Below are 23,935 nucleotides of genomic sequence, written 5' to 3' on the forward strand. Positions count from 1 at the left end.
TAGCTATGCTGGTATGACATCTTCTAATTTCACAATATCTAGGGGCACCAGGCAAGGGTGCCCTCTTTCACCCCTGCTGTTTGCACTCTCCATGGAGCCATTTATAAACGCACTGCAGACTCAATCTCGTATCGTTCCTTTTGAATTCGGCCTTAATTCTCTTAAAATTACAGCCTATGCTGACAATATTGCCATATGTTCTACAGATGTGGTAGAAGCTTTATTAGGGATAACTGAGGAAGCAAATAGTTTTGGGGCAATTTCTGGATACAAATTAAACATAAACAAAACTCAGGTCATAGTGAATTACAAACCTCAGGCCCCTGTTCAAGGGATTTCTAGGGCCGCTACATATTTGGGTGTCAAAATTTCATCTAAAATAGGGGAAATAAATACACTTAACTACGATGCACAATTAAAGGAAGTGTGTGTTCTAGTAAAAAAAATGGCTTAACTACCCTCTCAGTCTTGTTGGTCGGATCAATTTAATTAAAATGAAGGTATTGCCAAAATGTCTTTATTTATTTAGATCAATTCCTTTCTTAAAAAAATTAGATGGGATTTTTAGTAGCTTTATTTGGGGGTATAAAAAAGGCCGCAGATCGATCGTCCTACTCAAACTCTCATATAATAAAGGTGGGCTTAATTTCCCCGATTTCAGACTATATTTTTTTGCAACTTTCTTTGGTCACCTCCACAGCTTGCTCAATTCCAACAATCAATTTTACTTTCATCAATTCATGTTGGGCACAGACTCTAATCAGTTCTTAGCAAGAGTAAATGATCCCAACTATTTTAAAAGGGTTAAGTTTAAGACTGCGAGGGAGACGGTTAGAATATGGAATTCGATATTGACTGCCTGTAGGACTTCTTTTTTTCACTCTAAGTTACCGCTGTGGGGCAATCCGGGACTCCCCGGAATTTTTAGCGACGGAACAGGGATTACATGGGCCGATTTCAGTATTAACACTTTAGGGGACCTCTTCGGCACTAAAGGTTTTTTTGATTTTGCAACACTCAAACTTCTTTACAAATTGACTGAATCTATGCGGTTTAAATACATGCAAATCTGGAATTTTTTTATACGTAAGATGAAGTTGAGTGAAGTCTCTGATTCGGATATCTGGGCTTGTCTTTACTCTGAAAAGACGAAATCATTAATTAGTGAGGGCTATAAATGCCTTAATCATTATAAGGCTGATGATTGCCTGAAACTTGCTATGAAATGGACCAGATTAGGTACTAATATAACTGCTAATAAGATTTCTGCTTCACTTTGTAGCATTAACAAGGTAGTACAGTCCTCTAGCTTAAGGCTTCAATTATATAAAACAATATGTCTCTTATATTATACCCCGCAAAGAATATCAAAATGGCCCCAAATTAGCCCACCAAGCGATCGCTCCAAGTGTCCCAAATGCGATTTAGCAGCGGCAGATCTCGAACACATGCTTCTTTTATGTCCGGCATTGTCTGAGTTCTGGTCCGGGCTGGAAAATATCCTGAACCAAAAACAAGTTACTTTCTCCACTTTTTCAGTAATGACGGTATTATTAGGTATACAACAGCTAAACTGCCCACATAAAGATTTAATAACTATCTTACTTTCGTGTGCCGGATTTACTATCGCTAGGGCATGGATATCCTCGAAACCGCCGCACATCATGGAATGGTGGTCTCTGGTTAATGAAATCTACACTATGGAGTCCGCACTAGCTAAAATAAGGGGAGTGACATCAATGGTGAAATTGGATAAAATCTAGGTAACCTTTTCTTTCTTAATTTTATTCTAACAATTTTTGCGTCTAATGAATGTTAAGGCATAATGAACTTGATGGCTAAAAATCCAAAGTTTTTCTTTCTTTTGTCCAATGCTGTCTTATAATCGATTGACTCCTGTCCTGGCTACAATCATATTTCTGTATGGATTTGTTATTATTTTTGCTTATTGTATATGTTACTAAAGGTATATTTTCTTCTTTTTTTCGTGTTGTCAATAAAAATAATAAAAATTAAAAAAAAATGAGAGCCTATGCATTTGCTCATTTTTTAATTAAATTAAGTGTTTACTTATGATGGGGCTGTGTGGGACATGACCTACTGGGTACAAATCTTTCTGTGTGATGCAGCATACCTGCCCCCACCTTTAAAGGACCCCTGTGCTATCAGATGAGCACTGGATCAGCCCCTCTCTCCTCTCCCATGTGTTACAGGTAATGCACAGTCATTAGTCAAGTAAAGTAAAGCCCCAGGGTATGGAAAGGCAGGTTCTTAAGCTACCAGCCTATGTGCTGTCTGGTGCTGGCTATAGATTATGTAGCACAAATATCCTACATTTCCCCTCTGAATTTCTAGTTGCCTCTCAGGTTCTGTCGAAATCAGGCAAATGAGACGTAGGTGGCATTTACAATAGGTTTCTTGGCCCTTTTCTTATGAAGGATGGATGTCAGCCAATTATGTAAAATCCTTTTTCAATGAGGATACAACCCAACAAAGGCAAACAGTTGCTTAGGTGCTAAATTCAAAATACATGCTCCTTTAATTTTGCTAACCTGATGTCACCTCTCCTAACACTATCTCATGCTTTACCAAATTCTATCACTTTCAAATCTGGTAATCAGAATTCCAATTTCTTACTGAATAAAACAGTGAGCGCAGAGTTGTGATATGACATTAGGCTCCAGTTTTTTTTTAGTTTTAGAGAGTTTTATATAGCGCTGGCAGGACCCGAGGGTATCAGAGCGCTTTACAACAAGTTCACAGGTAATAAGAAAAACAGACAGACAGAACAAAATGGAGAGCCGTTAGGAGAGGCAGGTGTACCTCTAACTCTAAATTGACAATACGCAAAATAGCAGTGTGACTCTACACAACAGACTCCGAATTCCACCTGCAGTTTCCCTCGCCTAACACTGCTTAGTAGAAATTTTAAAAGACTGAGAAGGGGTCAAACAGTAAAGTGAATGAGTCTGGTTTAAGTGTAAAAACGCCCTGTTTTTATTCTAGACGTTATTACATTTTACCATAAATTATCCTTGGATAATAATTGCAGGCTTATAAACTTCCAATGATTTCCATATCCAAAATTACTTTGTCAAGAAGAAAGAAGCAGGAGTGATCATAGGAACAATAACCGATTTAATGAGCTATTTATAGTTTGAGTGTGCCGGCTGTGTGTACCTGGGTGAGCTTGCCAGGAGCATATGCTTGTTTCAAAGATTAAGCCATGCCATGTAAGCACACTCGACAAAGTGGTCTCAAACTGTAGGCTTGTGGATTGCACTTTGTATTAATTGGGTATTACTGGTGTTGTACCAGTTTATATTCTACAAAGTGTAGTTTATAAATCCCTTCTCATATCTTGTGTACATTTTTGCATCTACTATAGATTGTTATGCTTGTTGCCTTGTATATTCAATGCAGTTTATTTTGAGGTAAATGCCACAATATTTACTCCAGAATTATTAGTGCAAAACAGTGGCGGCTGCTAACAGAAAAAACTGGCGGGGCGAATATTTGACCCATTGACAGGCATTGAGAAAAACCAGCAGTGCCATTAGGCTCCACGTCAAAGCCCTCAATTGTGGTTTGTTTTAAACAGTATTTATAACGGGCAATGATTGAGAGCTCTGGCGTTGAGGCTGACGGCGCTGTGTGAGTTTCTCACAGTGCCTGTCAGTGAATTAAATTAACTTTAAATAAAAAATGAAGAGTTTACTTACCCACGGCTATGGTGCTCCTCTCAGTCTCGACAGTGCATGCATCCAGCACAGGCCCCCAGAGCCTCAGCCAACTCCACTCTACCAATCCAGACGCAGCTTGCATACTGCTGACAATGTTAGACAGCATGAGCGAAGGACCGGGATTGGCAGGAGCGGGCTTGCTCAACGCTCACTCAGGCACAGGGGGCCTGTGCCTTCTCTCCACCCAGCTGTCTAAGCAGTGGTGGCTCCTCCGCGATGGCAGAGGAGCGTCGCCTCACTGCTTTTGAGCAGTGTAAAGGAAAGGAAATATAAAATGATAATAACTTTGAATTATCATTTTATATTTACTTTGCCTGCGGGTAGGTAGGCAGGGCTGCTCTGCTCATGGAGCAGGCCAGGGGAGGAGTGGTTTGCTCAATCCTAAGTGCGCAATGGCTGTTTGGTCGATCCTCTTGGGTCGCCCAAATTAGTCGGGCACATTTTCCCAGTTCTCCATGCAGGCTGTATTACAGCCTCTATGGAGAATAAGCCCAGGCCCCCATTCTCTGGTTGAGCGTCGAACCGGGATGCTCAAAACCAACCACAAAACTGCATTGCAGTGTTGTGATTGGTCAGGGGAACCTGGCTGTTTTTCCTGGTTTCCTGTCCCACGAGAGCAGGAGCAAGGAGCAGAGACGCGGGACCCCGTGGCAAGGTAGGTGTATAATGTTGGTTTTTTTTTGTTTTACATTGCGCAACCTCGCCCCCGCCCCACGAGTCATGCCGGCCGCCACTGTGTCTAAGACAGCTCGGGTTGTAGAGGTTTCAAGTGTGCATGCTACTTTGGTCTTCACAAGACAGACAGCCTAAGTGACATGTACACTTTAAATTGAAGTGCACAGCAATCCTCCCTGCTGCCGATCAGCAGCAATGGCCCCGCACCAGGCGTGACTGCCAGCATGAAAAATAAAATGGTGATAAATGTGTTTTATTACCATTTTATTTTTCATGTTTGCTGCACTCGCAGAGGAAGGCCACGCTCCTCTGCCCTAATGGAGGAACCGCAGCTGGTGCAAAATTCATGTGAAATGTCAATGCAAGACATTTGGAACTCTCAAAAAGGTTATATGGCTGTTAATGAGCATTGGGCAGAAATATGGTTATCAGATGACTCCTTGTAACCAAGAACGCCATTCTGGGCTTTTATTTAACCTAATGCATTCTGGTAGTTGAAGTTTTAATTTCAAACAAACCAATTAGACTGAAGAATCAGTAAGTAAGATGCCACATTACATTACACCCAGGTATCGAGGACACACTTTTTTACCTTCTTGTGTTTAACAACATAATTGTAATCTTGGGAATTTGAGCTGAAACAATTGTATTAACACACCCAAAAGCAATGGTTTGTAAAATGTAAGCCCCGGACTGGAACATGGAGTCACTGATGACATGGAGTCAATAGATAACCTAATATGGTCTGTGAAAGGAAAGACCAAGACTGTAAAACTGCCTTGTTGGTGAGATGGAGTCATCTGCTAACCTTCCTCCTAATCCTCTGCTTCTGTATTGGCCCCATACCTAGAAATCTGAAGAAAAAAAAAAAACTTCACAGCTGACTTCCCAAGTACCAAGCAGGGAGCTTTCACCGTCTATCACAAGGCTAAACCTCATGTTCAAGGTAGAAATGTTGCTCCAGATTGTTACCCTTAGGCAAGCCACTGTGGTGGCAATAAAATCGTTCAATCATAGGTTTTGCCACATCTTGGCGCCCCTTTTCATTCTTGTGTTGTAAACTTTGTTTAATGTTCTTAGCCGAGTGCAATAAATTGAATTGAAACATGGCTCTAGAATAATTTGCTTGTTTTTATGTGCCACCTCCTCTTGGGCAATGGCCTGTTCCAGTAGACAGGGTTGGGTACAGGTTTGATGTAGTCCTATTTAAATAAATTCCATGGCAAACCTCCAGCCTTGTCAGATCGCTTACTAGATATATGGTGGGAAACGGCTTTTACAACGAAGCCGTTTCCACAAAATCTTTAACCACGCATGCAGTACAACGCATGCGTGGTTACCACTAATGCCTTTACCACGCATGCCTTTACTACGATTTTTGTAGTAAAGGCATATGTGGTAAAGGTAAAAAAAAAAAAAGGGGGGGCTTGGGGGGGTCTCCCCCCCAAATAAAACAACTCACCATAAGTCACGTCGGCATCATTGTCGTTTAAAAGAAATCGGGAAAAAATGCAGTTTTCTCTTAACGACGTATGACGTCACCACGCTAATAGTCGAGGAAATGTTTATGCGTGGTAAACGAATTACGTTGTACCGCATGCGTGGTAAAGGCATGCGTTGCAATGGAATTCGTTGTATCATCTTATATTCGATATATGGTTTGTGTAAACGCTTTGCATTGTAGGCAGTACTTAAATTGAGCCGGTGGGCCCGCCGGGACTTATTCTTGGGGACAGGTACTTATTTTTCATTCATCACAGTTTGACCAGGATCAATGGCAGAAAAGGGTGAAAGGGGGAGGAAGAGAAAGACGGAAAAGCAGTGGGAAAGGGAGAAAGGGATAAAAATAACTTGCTAGAGTTAGAAAATAGGCAGGGGTGTCTGGGGGTGATCGAAAGAGGCTTGAGATAGAAGCAAGACTAGACAGCCTTAGTATTTGGCAACCCCAACAAGGAGGTACATCTGCTGCAGCTTTACTGAGAAAACTTTGGAAGTGCAACCTACTATTTTACAAATTAAGTACTGTAATGCAGGCTTATTTTAACCCTGACACATTGCCCTATATATTTTAAAAACATGAAAGTAATTGATAGATTGCCACATATTTATCCAACGTCGTCTCACTCTAGATGTGTAGCCTCTGTCAATCCAGCCTCTGTGCCATCTTATGCTTCAAAGATTTTAACCTCTCTTTTTAGGGTCTTCTTTTGAAGTTAAAGGACTGCTTTTTTTAGTATTGCATTTTTTGCATTGCAGTTGCAGAGCAATTCTCTGTAAAGTAAGGTGACCGCATCACTTGGTTAGTCAGTTGTCCAATCCCAGGGGCTGAGAAATAGGTGAATGAGAAGAAAGTTTCTCATAACCGATGCTGCTGTTCTTTTCAGACACATCATTTTCTCTTGAGTGCACCTATTGTTTGATGCTGTGGAAAAAGAGTGCTCCTACCTATTGAGGCAGACTCTGATGCATTGCACAATTTAATTTTTCTGTTTTTTTTACCAATAGACCTGTGTCCAAAATCCCATAAACTCAGTGGCGGCATCACCCGGGCAGCAGTAGTGGGGCGGGAGGAGTTTAAAAAAAAACAAACATTCGCCAGCCGGCACTTCTCCGTTCTCTTCATTCTGGGTGAATGGAAGCAGGAAGCACCCAGGCTCCCCATAGCCAATCATAATGCTACAAAGCAGCGTTGTGATTTGGTCTGAGAGTTGTGGTTTGGCGTTCAGACAGGGAGTGGGAGCCTGGGCATGTTCTCCACCCAGGCTGTGCAATACAGCTGATGGAGAACATGCAAAGTGCTCATGGCTGTTTGGCCGGCCCAAGATGGCCGGCCGGCCAAACAGTCATGTGCCACTACTCCCCCCTGCTCTGCCCAGCCCATCTCCACCCGACCCACAAAACTGCCTCAGCACTGAAAAATAAAATGATAGTAACATCGCTTTATTATCATTTTATTTTTCCTTTTTTGCAGTGCTGAAAAGCAGTGGGGGGGGGGGGGCGCTCCTCCGCCTTAACAGTGGAGCAGCCCCTGCATAAACTTTTAAATGGCTTGTAGGAAAGTACTGCTTTTGGCAAGGCTACCCTCCACTTTATGCTTGACTCGGAATGCTACTTTGACTGAATGTGCAGTGGATTTCTGCTAATCAGGGCCTGTGTTCTTTCCCACAACTGCACCTTTGTTTCCACAACTAGCACTTCTCTGGCCCACATGTAAGCCCCTTGTAAAGGGTACCAGGGGCACTAAGGGCCTTTTAACCAGCGATGGTCTCTAAGGGCTGCAGCATGTCTTATGCCACCTTAAGAGACCTCTTACCAAATACAAGCACACTGCACACTGCCACAGCAGCCTGCGTGGTTTGGTGCAGATAAAAGTTAAGAGTCGACCTCCCCCCACATCCCTGTGGGCCAGGCCTACCAGCACTGCAAGAGGCATAGGTAAGCCACCCCTTCAGCAGGGCTTATAGCCCTAAGGCAGGGTGCACTATACCTCTTGTGAGGGCATAATTGCCTCTATAGTGTCTAAGTCCATTCTTAGACATTAGTGCACAATGAAGCCATACTGGGAGCTTGTCAATACGAGTTCCTCCGCTCCATGATGGCTTCACTGAATTCTAAGATGTTTGGTATCAAACATCTCAGATTAATGAGCCCACAATGTTGCCAGTGTTTGATTAATTAATACTCAGAGGGCACCTCAAAGGTCTCCCTTGAAAACCCACCTACCGCCTAGTGTGTGCCTTACTGGTCTGCACCAGCCTGCCACTTCTAGACCTGTTTCTGACCCCCTGAGGAAGGCCTTTTGCTCTCGCGGGTCAGAAACAAAGCCTGCTCTGGGTGGAGGTGCTTCACACCTACCCCCAAGCAGGAAAAGCATTGAAGGAAAATCCTGCCCTTTGTTATGCTGACCAAGGCCTTTCCAGCTAGTGGAGATACCCGCCCCCCGACCAAGCCTCACGTTTTGGCAGCAGGGTCGGCTAGAACATTTGTAAGCAGGAGAGGCGTGTCCCCTTTCAGCCAGGACCACCTCCAAGTTGTCAGGAGCCAAAGTGACCCCCTCCTTTGAGAATCCTCTATATTGTTTTGGAGGATTCTACACAATAGAATTAAGAGTATGCCCCCTCCCCAAAGGTAGTGGACATTCAAAGGGTGTAGTTACCATAAAGGTAACTAGCCCATTTGCTACTACCTTCCAGTCCCTCTTACACCCCTAAATTGAGTATTTAGGGGCACCCGTGAACCCTAATTTTCAGATTCCTGGCAACCTAAAGAAGAAGAAAAACCGAAGAGCCATACCACTACTGAAGACACCAGACGACAACTGACTTGGCCCCAGCCCTACCAGCCTGTCTACAGCCCTTGTAGAAACCTGCTCCAAAAAGCAACTCGTTCTGCGGGACCTACCCTTCAAGAATCCTCAGAGGGTTGCCTGCCTTTCCCTAAAGGCCAAGAACTCCAGAGGACAGCGGTCCTGTTCACAAAGAAACCAACAGTCAAGAACTCCAATGCCTGCTGAAACGCGCACCCTGACCTCCGCACCCACCTGTGCACCCGATACCTTCGGCCCGAGTCGATGTGCCCCAACGGTCCCAAGAAGGTTCTCCAACTGTCGTGAGCTCGAGCTCATCCCAGAGTGACTACTCCTGGAGTCCACACCAACGCCTGCAGCCTCAACACGAAAGGTCCAACAACCGCAATATGCTCCTGTAAGACGTTTCCGATATCCAAAGACACTCCTGCACCTGCAGCCCCCAGGCCGTGTGGAGCTAACCGATGGGGTCCCTGAGTCCTTCAGCATCCCAATTTACCCCCAGGGCCACCGGTTCTCTCCGCCCAGCTTCCTAGTCCAAACCTGCAGCCTTTGTATGAAACTGTTGTTCTCTATTGATATGTATAGGGCACCCAATGCTTTGTTGCCACTCTGCACCCAACTTTCTCTGCACCCGAGTGTATGTTTTGGTGCTGTGTCATGGCCCCCCTCCAGTGCTAGTGAAACCCCTGGAAATTGACCCCCAACTCCGATTTAACCTACCTCCAACCAGCACCTCTTTGCATGTCCCAGTCCCCATTGATTAACATTGGACCACCAATACCGAATTTTACCTCTGCACCAGGCCGCCCCAGTGCCGGTGGTGCAATCTCTGTCCTTACTTGACCCTTGCTGAGTGTTGATCCCAAAAACCCAAAGACTGAAATTGAAAGTTGTATACTTACCTGTGAAATTGCATTATTGTTTTCCTTCCATAGGTTAACATTGAACTGTTTGAAAAATGCAGTGTCCACTTGTAATACTGAAAAATAGTGATATTGCAAAACATATTTTACTGCAGCAAAGTATCTTTGGTTCTAAGTAATAAATATACAGAAAGTAATATTTTTACAAACCATTGGTCTGAGATGGTCATTGAGTGTGTGTAATCATTTCTTGCCTGTGTGTACAACAAATGCTTGGCACTGCCCTCTGATAAGCCTAACTGCTCGCCCTTACTACCACAAAAGAGAGCATTAGTATTATCTACTATAGCCTCTGCAAAGCCTCTGGGGATCCACTGGACTCTCTGCACGCAATACCTTACTTTGGTATAGTATATACAGAGCCAGCTTCCTACATGGCTTTTTTGGCCGGTAGAAACCTTTTGTGACTGGTCAACTGTTTATTTGTTTCTATTTTATTTTTTAATTCTATAGTCCAGTGTCCAAAATCCCATATGCCTGAAAGTGCTTCATTGGCAAGTAGATACTTTTTGTAACTGGTCAACTGGAATTTCCACCTGGGTGACTTGAAATATTGATGATGTTTTTTAATCTCTGCACAACCTGCACTTTGTACTGTCGTCGTTGCCTCCATTTACAGGGCAGAGAGACATTTACCCACAATATTGCCAGAACATGAACTTGCATGCCAGTCCCTCGTGGCTGGCATCGCTGAGTGATGTGCCTGCTATTATTGCTGTAAATTGCCTTTGTGCTCCATTTCAACCTGATATCAGACTGAGAGCAGGAAAGTGATTCTCTGTCCCCTGGTGACATAAAATGATAGCTTTTTAAAAGGGCCCTTATCTCTCTTTCAGCGGCTGATGCCAAGGAGAAGCAGTTCTGGATGGCCCAGCTGCAGGCCTGTGCCAAGTTTCACACAGAGAACTCCAAGGTAAGTGCCCTGAGGAAGCCAGGGATGTTGTGCCTTGGTGGGTGGTGAGGGGGGGGGGGACAGTATTCTATTCATCCTATCACTTGGCTCTAAAAGCACTTTCAAAATATGAAGTGGTTGGTTTATAGGCATCAGTTGATGTTAATGTTGATTTCCTATAGGGCACTGCCAGCTCACACAGTGTCACTATGTGTCACATGATATCAGCTCCCTTCACACGGTCACTCTGTGAGGAGGAAATATCACATGGTGGCAGAGAAAATGAGCTTGGAACCACGGTCTAGACCAGTTTCCCAGCTCGCCTTTTAAGGCTTTAAACAGCTCATGCCAACAGGGGTATTAAAACACCCCACCACAATGGCAGCAGCCTCAGCAAGATTTTCTTTTTTTGTAGGAAGGGTTTTGTTGGAGATGAGGGACTAAAAGTGCCTCTTGGGTACTTATCGGCATGAGGGCCTGCTCCCTCCAAGACCCTGCTCCCGCCTCACTTGGTGACAATTTTTTTTCAGTTTGCAAAGTCTGTGCTGCAGCATGCATCATTGAATAAAAGGTAGACACCTTTTCTTTGATAAAGTCTTTGACTCTTTCACACATCTTTGCTTGGCAAATCTAGTTTCCTCCTCACTATGTGTTTGTTGGTTGAATACAGTGCTGTAACCAGTGTTCAGAAATTGGGTGAGACGCTGAGCCAGTATAGTATGACCCAGAGACAGGGCCAGACTGGCAATTTACCCCATTGATGGTAGAACCTTTGGAAGTTTGTTTTGAATATCTATGGCTCCTGCATCAGTCCCCAGCTTTCTGGAGCTTATGTAGAGGTAAGTGAGTCACTAAAGGCTCAAATCAGATGCCTGTTTCTGGCTCAGCTAGAGATTCTCTGAGACCCTTGAACCCACAATGAATTGATCTTTGCTGCTGCTCCTACCTGATACCTATGCTCTAACTTTATGCACCAAGAATTGAAGACCAAAGCATTAACCTGTAAAACGAGAGAGAGATATATCATCAGGTGGCTGGATTGCACAAAGGGAAACCTGGTAACCTGGGATCAATCCTGGCTTCATCGCTTGTCTAAATTGTTGGATCCTAGGCAAATATTTTATTTCACTGAACTGCCTTTATCTTTATTATTAGAAATGAAATCACCTTAAGGCTTTTCTGGTCTACATGGCAGCCACATAATATTCTAGCTCAGTGCCGGCCTAGAGTGATCTTGTGCCCATTGCATACCTGGGGGCACCATCCGTATCGGAGTTACCTAGGGGAAGATTGCTGACAGCTCCCGGGTGCTTCAGTCTGGGCTGCTGTGCCCCTGAGGAGTAAAGTTTGGCTCTCGAGATCGACCAGCACTGCCGGTGTGGCCTGCTGCTGTGCTTCTCGCCTGGCTGGGGCCAGAGCAGCCTGGGAACCAGTAGACTCTTGTGGCATGCTCACCTGCACTGTATGACTGAGACTTGGTCCAGAGGAGGCTCCCTTTGAGGCAGTGCCCGGAGACGGCCCTACTGCGGGCTGGAGTGATTTCAGGGACCACAGCGCTGCTATATCGCGTAAACAGGGCCTAAACCATTGGCCCTGTTTGGCGAGAGGCTCACTCAGACCCCACCCCTCCCGAGACCACGCTCCAGTCGCCTGCTTTGACTGAGCACCCTGCTGGCGGGCCCCTGAGGGCAGTGGTGTGCCCCAATTCCATTTGTGTTGGCTAGCCAGAAGGTGCCTAAAGATGTGCCTCTGTTGGGTGTGGGTGCCTTGGACCTCCGACGCACCGTCAGGCACTTCCCATACCCTGCGCTGCCTGCCCAGTACTTCCGTGACCCTAGCCGCTTCGTCAGCCTGAGTTGGAGGGGCTGGCCTTCTTGGCTGACTGCTGGCCCTCATGTAGACCGTGTGGGACTGTCGCATGACTGCGAAGATGCCCTTTTGAAACATGCGCAGAGCCAGCAGGTGAGCCTTTGCACACTGGAGTTTACCAACCTTTTCTCTGGGAGGTGGTGGACTGTGCCCATATTCCTCTCAGCAAGGATATGGGGGTATCTGCCAATAAACCCTGGATGAATGGTCCCTGATCTACACCCTGTCGGGTAACACTCCCTCTCGAGTGCACCTGGGATGGGCTTGCTGGTCAGACCTGGGGACCCTTGCTGGAGTACTTTGTCTACTGCTACTGGTTGTGATCATCAATTGCTGCACCAGGTGCTTTGTGGGATCCAGCCTCACTCTGCTGCTGCACCTCTCCCTGCAGACCCCAGACATGTTGACCTCCAGCTGCTTCACGTTCTGAGGGGTGGCAGCCTATCTGGGTTATGACCTGCTGATCTGACCTGGATGAGACACTTTGGACAGTGACGTAGTGCGCCTCTGCCCGGTGCGTGGGTGTTTTGCCAACCTTCTGACTGCAGAGCCGGAGAGCCTAAGTGGGATTTGAACGCTTTGGCTCATGCCATTTCCCTGGATTGCTGATGGGTGCGGGTCTTGCCTGGCCACTGGCCTCGGGACGGGCTAAACCTAAGGCCAAGACCATCGGTACTCAGTAAACTATGCGGGAGGAACATCCCGAAATGCAGGACGCAGAGCCTCCTGTGCGCCCTGCAACTGACATTCGACAAGATCCTTGGGACAACGGAGAACTCTAAAACTACCCTCCAAACGAACATTGGAATGTAGTCGGTGAAGCTTGGCCTACTGCAGGCTGATCACCATAAACTGGTGGACAAGGTCAAGAAATCTGAAGCTGCTATACAGGTCCTGCAACTGGAGCAGCATGCCTTGACAGTACAAGTGACAGGTTTATGGGACCGCATCAGCAGACTGGAACGCCGCATGGAAGCCACAGAGAGGTGCAATTGGTGCAACAGTGTCCAGATAGTTGGACTCCCCGAAGGTTCTGAGGGACCTGATATGGTAACCTATCCTGAGAACTGGTTGCATACTGAGGTGGCCCCATCCCAGCTCACTTAATTCTTTGACCTAGAACGCACCCATAGGGTCCGGGCTCAGCCCCCGGCCCGGGGTACCCACCCAGACCAGTTTAAGCTAAATTGTTACATTATAAGGACAGTCACCTTATTGCAATGATCACGGACGGACAGTGTATTCTGAGTGGCAGTGGTCAAGTGTCCCTGCTTCCTGACTTCGCCCCTGCTGTACAGGCCAAACGGGCCTCCTTCTTGGAGGTAAAAAGGGTGCTCAGGGAAGAAGGGCTTTGATACTCACTCCCTTTCCCAGCAAAATTTAAATGTTGAATGGGAACTTGCACTTCTGCTTTGCTCCGGATGAAGCTTGAACATGGCTGGAACCCTATGGTGCTGGTGGCTCAGCACCTACAGCATCAGGCACTGACTGATGAAGGGGACCCAAGCGCAGTGCTTAGCATATCTTCCAATGCAGTACTTTCAGAACAATCAAGACTCAGGCAGATAGAAACAGGAAGGTGGCTCTACTGGCGATGGCAGAGATTGCAAAGATGACAGTTAACTGTTAGGGTGCATCTGACTCTGAGGTCAGCTCGGCCTCAGGTCACCGCTAGCGGAATCTGGTGGTGACACCTTGGACTGTGAAGGGGACTTCCCCCGAGAGTGACTCCTCCATCTGCTGATGACCTCCTTTAAAGTCCCTCCCCGATATGCCTCACGTCTCCTGCTTGGTTGTTTTTGATGAACCGACTGTGGGCTCTGGTCAGAGGCACATGGTCTTTTATTTAATGTTTGTAATGGCATCCCCTGGAGGTGATGACCCTCCACATTGGGGCTGGTGATATCCGGCGACTTTGGAGCTTAAACTTCTTCCTCGTAGCCTACCCCACACCACCATTTCACTGATGTTGGAATGTCAGATGCGTGCTACTTGCACTTTAGTTTCTTTAGGTGTTGGCAGTCAGCCGTTGCTGTACTGCTCTGGGACTGGGGAGTTGGGTCCACTGTTGAAATGTTATGCTGTCTCAAGAGGTATATGTATGGCAAAATATGGTTGTGCGGTTGGGGGGCTGAAATTGCGCTGCTGGTGCACGCCTGGTCATGTTACTTGAATTTTCATGCCTGCTACACAATATAACATCACTTTTATTACATGGAACTTTAGGGGGATGGGGTAAGAGATGAAATGCTGAAAGATCATATCTTAGGAGTGTGGGGTTAAAATAGCCATGCTTCAAGAGACACACCTAACTAGTGTAGAAGCGTACCGGTTGCGGCACTTTTGACCCCTGCCAAGGGCATGCCAAGACATACTTCACTTTTGCACGGAGTATGCTCATTTGAGTTTGACCAGGGTTTCCATTTTAAGCCACAACTGTTAAGATTGATAAGGAAGGGCAATATGTGTTCGTGGAGGGGAGACTGGGAATGTCAGGTGGTCCTGGGAAGCATTTAAACACCTAATCAAGCCCATGCACCTTTCTTGGATTTGCTCTCTGCCCAACTGGGGCGCTTGGCTGGGGGGGTCTATTGCTGCTTGGGGGAGACTTCAACAGTGTGTTGGATGTTTCTCTTGACCGTTCTACCTCGCCGCTGCTGGGGGATCTTGCACATAAAACAGATGAACTCCTGAGGGACTGGTTGGCACATTGGAAATTAGAAGATGTTTGGTGCACCCAACACACCGCAGTTAGGGACCACTCCTTCTATTCTAATGTATACTAAGTGAATACGAGGTTGGATCTTTATATTTGCTGCTGAGGATTGTGCCAATACGTCACACATTCAGGATATCTTGGACGGACTCTTTCTGACCAAAGCCTGCCTTTTTTCTTCTTCAGCCCGTCTGATGTGCACGCCGCAATAGCTCTGTGGCACTTGTACACATCTGCTCTCTCCGATGTCCCTTTTCGGGAGACCCTGTGTGAAGCACTCACACAATATTGGGCTACAAACCAGGGCACAGCCTCATGTCACTCGGCAGAGTGGGAGGCGTTCAAGGTGGTGATCAGGGGGCACTGTTTAACCCTGACCATAGGACTTGACCTTGACCTCAAACTCACATGCTTTGATGGTACACTCCACATATTGGGTAATGAACTGGGGGCTGACCTCAAAGCTACCCAGAGGTTGCTTGAAGCTCGGGGGCAATATAATGTTGCCCTGGAGTGTCTCTGCTGCCATAACTACATGGATTATGTCAGTCGAGCCTATGTAGAAGAGGATAGAACGGGGAGATTGTTGCCCTGACTAGTCCGACCGGAAGGCAGAGGCATTCGCATCACGAGGCTGATGTCTCAGGATGGTACCTCTCTTTTTATGCCTGCAGACATCAATGCCTTGTTTCAGGGCTATTATGGCTCCCTGGAGATGGCCCCCTCCTGTACCCCCGTTGACCTGCTGAATAGCCTTAACCTTTCACTCCTCACTTCGGATGCGTCGGAAGGACTGGGAGGATCAACTACAGCCCAGGAAATTGCTAGCGCAATCAAAAGTATGGCCACTGGTAAGTCCCAGGGACCAGACGTGCTCCCAATGGAGTTCTCCGCGATGTACGCAGGGATATTAGTGCCGTGATTGGAGGAGCTGTATGTGGAGGCACTGTCTGCAGGGCTGCTCCCAGACTCCACCAGGGAGTCTCTGGTTGTTCCGTTACCTAAATCGTCCCCACCAGGTATGTCAACTGTGGCCTTCCACCCATTGGCCATGCTCAATAAAGCACTGGCTACCAGGCTCTTACTGCATATGCAGGGGATTTGAAATGGATTTTTCCCAGTGTGAAACACCTCCATGAATCTCTGGTGAATTTATAACACCATTCACCACCGTATGGTGCAGACCAACCCGCGGGCCATGGTCATGTCGATGGACTAGAGAAGGCTTTCGACAATGTATGGTAGGACTTTCTGGAAGCAGTTATGCTTCATTTGGGGTTGGGTGTGGGCTGGGTCTGTTGGGTGAGATTGCTACACTTGAGGCCCACGACTCACATCAAGACATGCAGCACAATATCAGACCACTACAACATTTATCGGGAAACGAGACAAGAGTGCCGCTGTCACTTCTCGTTTTTGCGCGTGCAATAGAACTGATTGCAGAGTGGTTTCTGATGCAGAGCCAGAGCAAAGGAATTATGGTGGAAGAGAGGGAACACCATATACCGCTTGGGCATTGCATACGTTTAAATATTTGGGCATACAGAATATCCACGACCTGGATGATCTGTGGGAAGGTAACTTAGTGGTGGGGATGCGCTCCCTCAAGTCATGTGTCCCCTTTTGGAGATCACTTCAATTACCACTTATGGCACGTATAGCGCTTTCTAAGATGGCCATGCTCCCTCATTTGCTTTATCATTTTGTAAGCCTGGTGTAGGTACTGGTGGCATGGTATTGGCAGTTTGACTCCCTACTTAGAGATCTGGTCTGAGATGTTGAGCGCCACAGGGTTGTCCTTGACACTCTTTGCCACCAGCTAGTGGAGGGGGAATTGGGAGCCCCCGATTTAGAGTTGTATTTCATGGCAACCCAACTGCAATGGCTCACCAGATGGCTGGATGGTTCGGGTCACGAGGAGCTTGGCCCGATTGATTCCGAACCGAAGCAGGGGGTCTTGTTGGCAAGCTACTTAATTCTAAACTGCGTATTCCTTAGCTGGGGGTTCTCCTCTCAGCGGCACTGCATTGCTGGCAAGGATGTAATAAGCGGCTGAAGGCCAACGTTCTGTATTCCCCGGAACTCCTCTTAGTGGGGTTACCATGCGGGGAACCGCTGACCATCATCTCGGTCGGTCAACTGACTCTGTGGACCGAGGCGGGCTTAGTTACCACCGGCAATTGCTTCCAGGTGGCACCCTTAGCCGCTTGGCGGATTTGACTGCTACATACAGGGACTGCCTCCTGGCCAGCTCCTCAGATTTGAAGCGCTCACATGAATATTTTGTGACTTATGGGGGACGAGCTTTGTTATCCTTCATTTATTATTAATGATGGCGTCAGGAAGCCACCTCATCACCTGGTTTTATAAGGTGGTCAATTCACAACCTCTGAAACCACTAGCTGCCCTTCGTACACAATGGAATACTGAGTTGGGCTGGGATCTGATGGACTGTAATGGGCCTGAGAGTTCGCATATCCAAAAAAGTCTCCTGTAGCACACATCTCAAATGCATACAGTTCAATTACACGCACAGAACGTACCTAACCCCACATAAAATAGGAGTTATATATGGTGGAGACCCTGGGAAGATCCTCTGTTGCCAAATCTTAGATGTAGATTTCAGACACATGACCTGGGACTGCCCCCGCCTACAGCATTTCCTGAGGTCAGTTTGAATGAAATTAAACCCTGCTTAGAAAAGAACACTTGGCCATGTCATTGAGGTGTGCCTGTTGGGGGCGTTTCTGAGACCAGCGCCAAAGAAAGTTGGGAATGGATTTCTTGACCTCGCCCGTATCCTGCCTCAATGGCGGATAGCTCTGGCATGGAAAGCAGCTGTGGGGCTTAATGTTGAGATGTGGGTCAGGGGTGTTACACTGTGGGCCGGGGCAGAAGAGAGCGCTCTGCAACTAGAGGAGCCCTTAGATATTCGCAGGAGACTCATCGCTGACTTCTGGTCTGAAGTGGTGGATGAATGGGTCCACCTATCGGAATCCCTGTCCGGCAATGGAGACTGATGGGGACACGGAGCCAGTTGGGCCCGTGATGCCATGGGCAGTTGGGGCCATGCCGCGCCCTCGGCTCCCCCCTATGTTGACAGGACCTTGCCACAACCCCCCCAACCCGCACCCCAATTCCTCTTGGATCTTCTCCCAATTGCCGACTGTGGCACCAGCGGGCTTCAATCCCTGCGGCCTCTATCTTTCTTCGTATCATGGGACTATCCTATTCTCAGGAAGGCAGTTGGATGTTTGGTTTTCGTTCATTTTTGTGTTTCTTTGTGTTTGTCACATTCCTTTCCTGATGCTACTCATGAGCCTCTTGAAACTCCTGTAACCTAGTGGTTGCTTACTAAAACTGTATACAAAGTGACGATTGACTTGAGCTTGAACGTATTATGCATGCATGTTTATGATAAATTACGATAAACCAAAATTAGAAACAAAAAGAAATGAAAGCAGCTTAAAAAACCTGAGTTCAGGATGTGCACTGTACAAAAACCTCTTGTGTTTGATTTAACAAACTGTAAGGTTGAACCATCTGTGATCATAACCTAGGCCACATAGAGTACCCAGGATACTCTAACTTGCCTCTTAGTTTGCTAATGACCTTTCCTCATTGCGTGGTGGGGGGAGGGGGGTGAATGTTTCGAAGTTCAAGTTTAAAAACTATCACTTTTAAAAAATGCCTCTCAATGCAGGAATATAATCTGATGTACGAAGGTGAAACTCTTAGTGTGTTAAAGAAATACTTTTTATTTTATTTGATGACTTTATCATATTTTAACATGTTTGTTGCATGATTTACATACCAAAATTTATCTTGGCTCAGCTCATGCCCAGGCTCTTAGAGCCAAGACAGGCCCATTGGTTCGGCTCTGACTTGGTTCTCCCTGTTAACCCCTTGCGTGCTTGTGACGGAACCGTTCCGTCACGGCCCGCTCGCCGCACCTGCACGGCGCGAATTCTGCGCCTGCGCTGAGGGTTCTATTGGGCGGGCGGGGCCGTGACGGAACCGTTCCGTCACAAGCACAGCCCACCCGAGGCTCATGACGGAGCGGTTCGTGGCCCCCCTCCCCCTTAACACTGCGGCGGAATAGCCGCCGCTGCTAAGGGGTTAATTTCTGGCTCTCCCACCTCTGGATGCATGGCAACAGCCACAGCGGGGTTGAATTCATAGAAAGAAAAATAGAAGATAGGCGAACAGCCAGTCTAAACATTTCTGTCATGGCTGCTTGTTGTTCCCTGGTTCTGGCCAGGAAAGAAGCGGGGAAATTGCGGGAGGTGCAGTGGAGGTGAGTAAAGGTGGTGCGTATGGCACAAATGTACCTCGTTGGAAGTGACGTAAAGCACATTGGCTGCATACGATGCTCCTTTGTGACAAGATCCCAAAAAAGTACAGTATTATGCATTGCATTCCAGGGTGTCTCCTGTGAAATACCGCTTTTTCACATGCCCTCTCTCTTCTGGGGACACATTCTTTGCTGCCCTTTGCCTCGAGAAGGAGGCTGTGCAGCGTCAGCTGCCATCTTGGTTATTTTCATCTCCTCTCTGTGCCTATGGCGGGCCTTAGTAATCCTCGTCATGAGCGACTTCTTTATTTTATTTATTTATTTTATGTTTGCAATTTTAAATAGTGCGGAAATGGTCCGAAGGAATCCGTGTGCTCTACAACAGTAGCATGGTACAAGGGTACGTAAGTTACAGTTACAATAATTACGTTCAGACATATTGACTCAGTACCTGCGACCTGGACAAATGCAGACGTTGGCCAAGTGACGTACACGGTTCAAGCATTGATGAAGATGGTGGGGACACACAATGAAGGTTATTTGTCTCCTGAATAGAGTACTTGGGTATGGTTGAGGGTGATTAACCCAGGTGTCTGTCAAACAGGAGGAGATTGAGGTCCTTTCAAAAGGTGGCTGTGCAGGTTGTTAGGCGAGGGGAGGGAGGTAAGGAGTTCCAGATTCTTGTGGCACTCCCAGAGAATGACTGGCTCTTGTACTGTTCTCAACTGAAGGTGGAAGGGTCCCAGGAGCAGGGATTGGGCATTTCTGGAGCCCCTATTTGCACCTGAGATTTTCAGTTTCTCTTTTAGAAAGGAAAGTGAGCAAGAGTGCAGTGCTCTGTGGGTAATGCAGGCGGTTTAGAATTGTGCCCGAGCTTCAATGGGAAGCCATTGCAGGCTTAGAAGGGCCAGGGAAATGTGATCATCTTTCTTCAGACGTAACGCAAAGTGCGCTGCTGCATGTAGAGTTGCTCTCAGTGGGTCTAGATGAACTTTGGGCATGCCTGAGAGAAGGGCAATTCCGTATTCTAGTCTGGAGTGAACGAAAGTCTGCACCACTGTTTTGAGGTCTTGTTTCAGGATCAATTTTCTGACGCCCCACAGCTGCCTGAGCTGGTGTTGTGGGCTTTTGGCCATGGTTGTGTTGTGGCTGTGGAAGTTTAGGTGATTGTCAAGGGTGATACCAAGGGATCTAGCACTCTGGACAATGGCAGCGCAGCCATCCAGGGCGGGAAAGTTGGCCATCCTGGCATGGCAAGGGACATCAGCTGCAGAATTTTCCGTTTCTTGGCAGAGTGTGTGGCTATGGACGTAAAACAGATGCAACAAGCATCTGCCCTTTTTAATCCCTTTCTTTTTTCCCAAAACCCGTAAAATTGGAGGAAATACTCACAGGACTTCCTGTGCAGGTGTTAGTGCACCTGTGTATTTTTCGGCAGATTGATCCAAAGTGCCAAAAGTCTTAATGACCTTGTTAATATGGTTAAGGTCACCCGGTGAATCAGTGCCACCAAGGCCACAATGTGCCTCTGCTTTTTTTTTTTAAACAATTATTTACAGGTGTTTACATTCGAATGGAACATTTGGTGTAAACCAGGACTACAAGTTCCAAAATGCACCGGGTGTTAAATGATAATACACAACTAGAGTTTAGTGTCCATCTGATAACTTTAACAAGCATTTACAATGCAATGGTTTCGCCTTTGGAAAAGTTAGAGTTATTGGCATTGTATATGCCAAAATTTGTATTTATGTTTTTGTTTCGAAAACAGATAAGTAAATGGCATTGTCATTTACATTGCCATTACCTTTTTTTGCAGTCACTTGGCACTCTCTAGCACTCCCTAGTACTCTTTATGCACTCTGCATTTCATATGCACTCCCTGTGCACTCTGCACTCCCTATGCAGCACTCTGTATGCACTCTGTACTCTATATGCACCCTGCACGCTCCACTTCCTATGCACTCCCTATGCACTCTGCACTTTTTATGCAGCACTCTGTATGCACTGTGCACTTTGTATGCACTCCACACTTCCTATGCACTCTGCACTCCCTATGCACTCTGCACTTATCATGCACTCCCTATGCACTCCCTATGCACTCTGCACTCCCTATGCAGCACTTTGCATAGAGAGTGCAGAGTGCCTAAAGAGTGCAGAGTGCACTCCCTATGCACTCTGCACTGTCTATGCACTCTGCACTCCCTATGCACTCCCTATGCACTCTGCACTCCCTATGCACTCTGCACTCCCTATGCACTCTGTATGCATTCTGCATTACCTATGCACTGTGCACTGTCTATGCACTGTGCACTCTGCACTTCTTATGCACTCTGCACTTCTTATGCACTCTGCACTCCCTATGCACTCTCTGCATTCCTTATGCACTCTGCACTTCCTATGCACTCTGCACTCTCTATACACTCTGCACTCCCTATGTACTCTCTCTGCACTTTGCACTGTCTATGCACTCCCTATGCACTCTGCATTACCTATGCACTCTCTATGCACTTTGCACTCCTTATGCACTCTGCACTCTCTCTGCACTCTTTATACATTCTGCACTTTTTATGCACTCTCTCTCTGCACTCTCTATGCACTCTGCACTCCTTATGCACTCTGCACTGTGTATGCACTCCCTATGCACTCTGCATTCCCTATGCACTCTGCACTTTGTATACATTCCCTATGCACTTTGTATGCACTCTTTATGCACTCTCTCTGGACTCTGCATTCCCTATGTACTCTGCACTGCCTATGCACTTTGCACCCTCTATGCACTCTGCACGCACTCTGCACGCACTCTGCACTCTATGCACTCTGCACTCCCCCTGCTCTATGCACTCCCTACTCTGCACTCCCTTTGTTAAAGTTTGAGCTTTTGATAAATGGTGTTTTGTATCTTCATTGAATTATGTGTAAAACGTTGATGTGTTTTACTTTACACAGAAATCTGGAGTGCATTTATAATGCAATTATTTGCAGAGAGAGGGAAGGGATGAAAGAGGCCAGGAGTAAGAAAGCTCAAAAGGAAGCGAGTGCAGGATAGAGAGGGAGGGCAGGAGGGAAGGAATAGACGCAGCAGAGAGGGAGGGCATAAAGGAGTGTGAGGGCATGAGGGAAGGTAGGAAAGTGTGAGAAAGGCAGAAAGGAAAGGGCGGCAGGTAAGAGAGGGAGGGCGGAAAGGAGAAGGAGGGCTAGAGGAGGAGAGAGAGGGAGAGTGGGCAGGAGAGGGTAAAGAAAGCACACGGGCAACAGAGGGTGGGCAGAAGAGGGTAGGGAGAGCACGTGGACAACGGAGGGTGGGCAGGAGATGGAGGGGAGAGCACATGGACAACGAAGGGTGGGCAGGAGAGGGTAAAGAAAGCACACTGGCAACAGGGTGGGCAGAAGAGGGCAGGGAGAGCACAAGGACAACGGAGGGTGGGCAGGGGAGGGTAAAGAAAGCACACTGGCAACAGAGGGTAAGGAGAGCACATGGACAACGGAGGGTGGGCAGGAGATGGAGGGGAGAGCACATGGACAACGAAGGGTGGGCAGGAGAGGGTAAAGAAAGCACACTGGCAACAGGGTGGGCAGAAGAGGGCAGGGAGAGCACAAGGACAACGGAGGGTGGGCAGGGGAGGGTAAAGAAAGCACACTGGCAACAGAGGGTGGGCAGGAGAGGGTAAGGAGAGCACATCGACAACGAAGGGTGGGCAGGAGAGGGTGAGGAGAGCACATGGAAAATGAAGAGTGGGCAGGAGAGGGTAAAGAAAGCACACGGGCAACAGAGGGTTGGCATGAGAGGGCGGGGAGAGCACACGGAAAATGGAGGGTGGGCAGGAGAGGGTAGGGAGAGCACAGGTCAACAGAGGGTGGGCAGGAGAGGGTATGGAGAGCACATGGACAATGGAGGGTGGGCAGGAGAGGGTAAAGAAAGCACACGGGCAATAGAGGGTGGTCAGGAGAGAGTGGGGAGAGCACACGGACATCGGAGGGTGGGCAGGAGAGGGTAAAAAAAGCACACGTCAACAGAGGGTGGGCAGGAGAGGGTGGGGAGAGCACACGGACATCGGAGGGTGGGCAGGAGAGGGTAAAGAAAGCACACGGGCAATAGAGGGTGGGCAGGAGAGGGTGGGGAGAGCACACGGACATCGGAGGGTGGGCAGGAGAGGGTAAAGAAAGCACACGGGCAATAGAGGGTGGGCAGAGCACACGTCAACAAAGGGTAGGCAGGAGAGGGTATGGAGAGCACATGGACAATGGAGGGTGGGCAGGAGAGGGTAGGGAGAGCACACTGACAACGAAGGATGGGTAGGAGATGCTGGGTCAAGCAAAATGACAAAGGATGAAAGGCAGGAACAGAATGAGTGAGAAACACAGAGGGGGAGAAGTACACAAGGGAGCCAGCTGGAGGAAACACGCACTCTCATAAAGTGGTGCTTAAATTAAAAGAAAAAAGTACCACCTGAAATAGTGAGCCGTGGATGGACAGCAGTGCGTCCATAACGCTAAAGAAGAAAAAAAAAAAA

The 23,935-nt window shown here is 47.3% G+C and overlaps 1 protein-coding gene across 2 annotated transcripts in view; it reads left to right on the forward strand.

Moving 5' to 3' along the window:
• OSBPL10 (oxysterol binding protein like 10) overlaps window positions 1-23,935 on the forward strand; it is a 784,850-nt gene that overhangs the window by 317,995 nt on the left and 442,920 nt on the right. For both annotated transcript variants that reach the window (XM_078663937.1, XM_078663936.1), the window contains one exon: window positions 10,487-10,563. In XM_078663937.1, the coding sequence (XP_078520063.1) occupies window positions 10,487-10,563 (77 nt within the window). The remainder of the gene's footprint in view (window positions 1-10,486; window positions 10,564-23,935) is intronic.

The sequence above is a fragment of the Lissotriton helveticus genome, chromosome 10 (genome assembly GCF_964261635.1).
Source record: "Lissotriton helveticus chromosome 10, aLisHel1.1, whole genome shotgun sequence".
Classification (NCBI taxonomy): domain Eukaryota; kingdom Metazoa; phylum Chordata; class Amphibia; order Caudata; family Salamandridae; genus Lissotriton; species Lissotriton helveticus.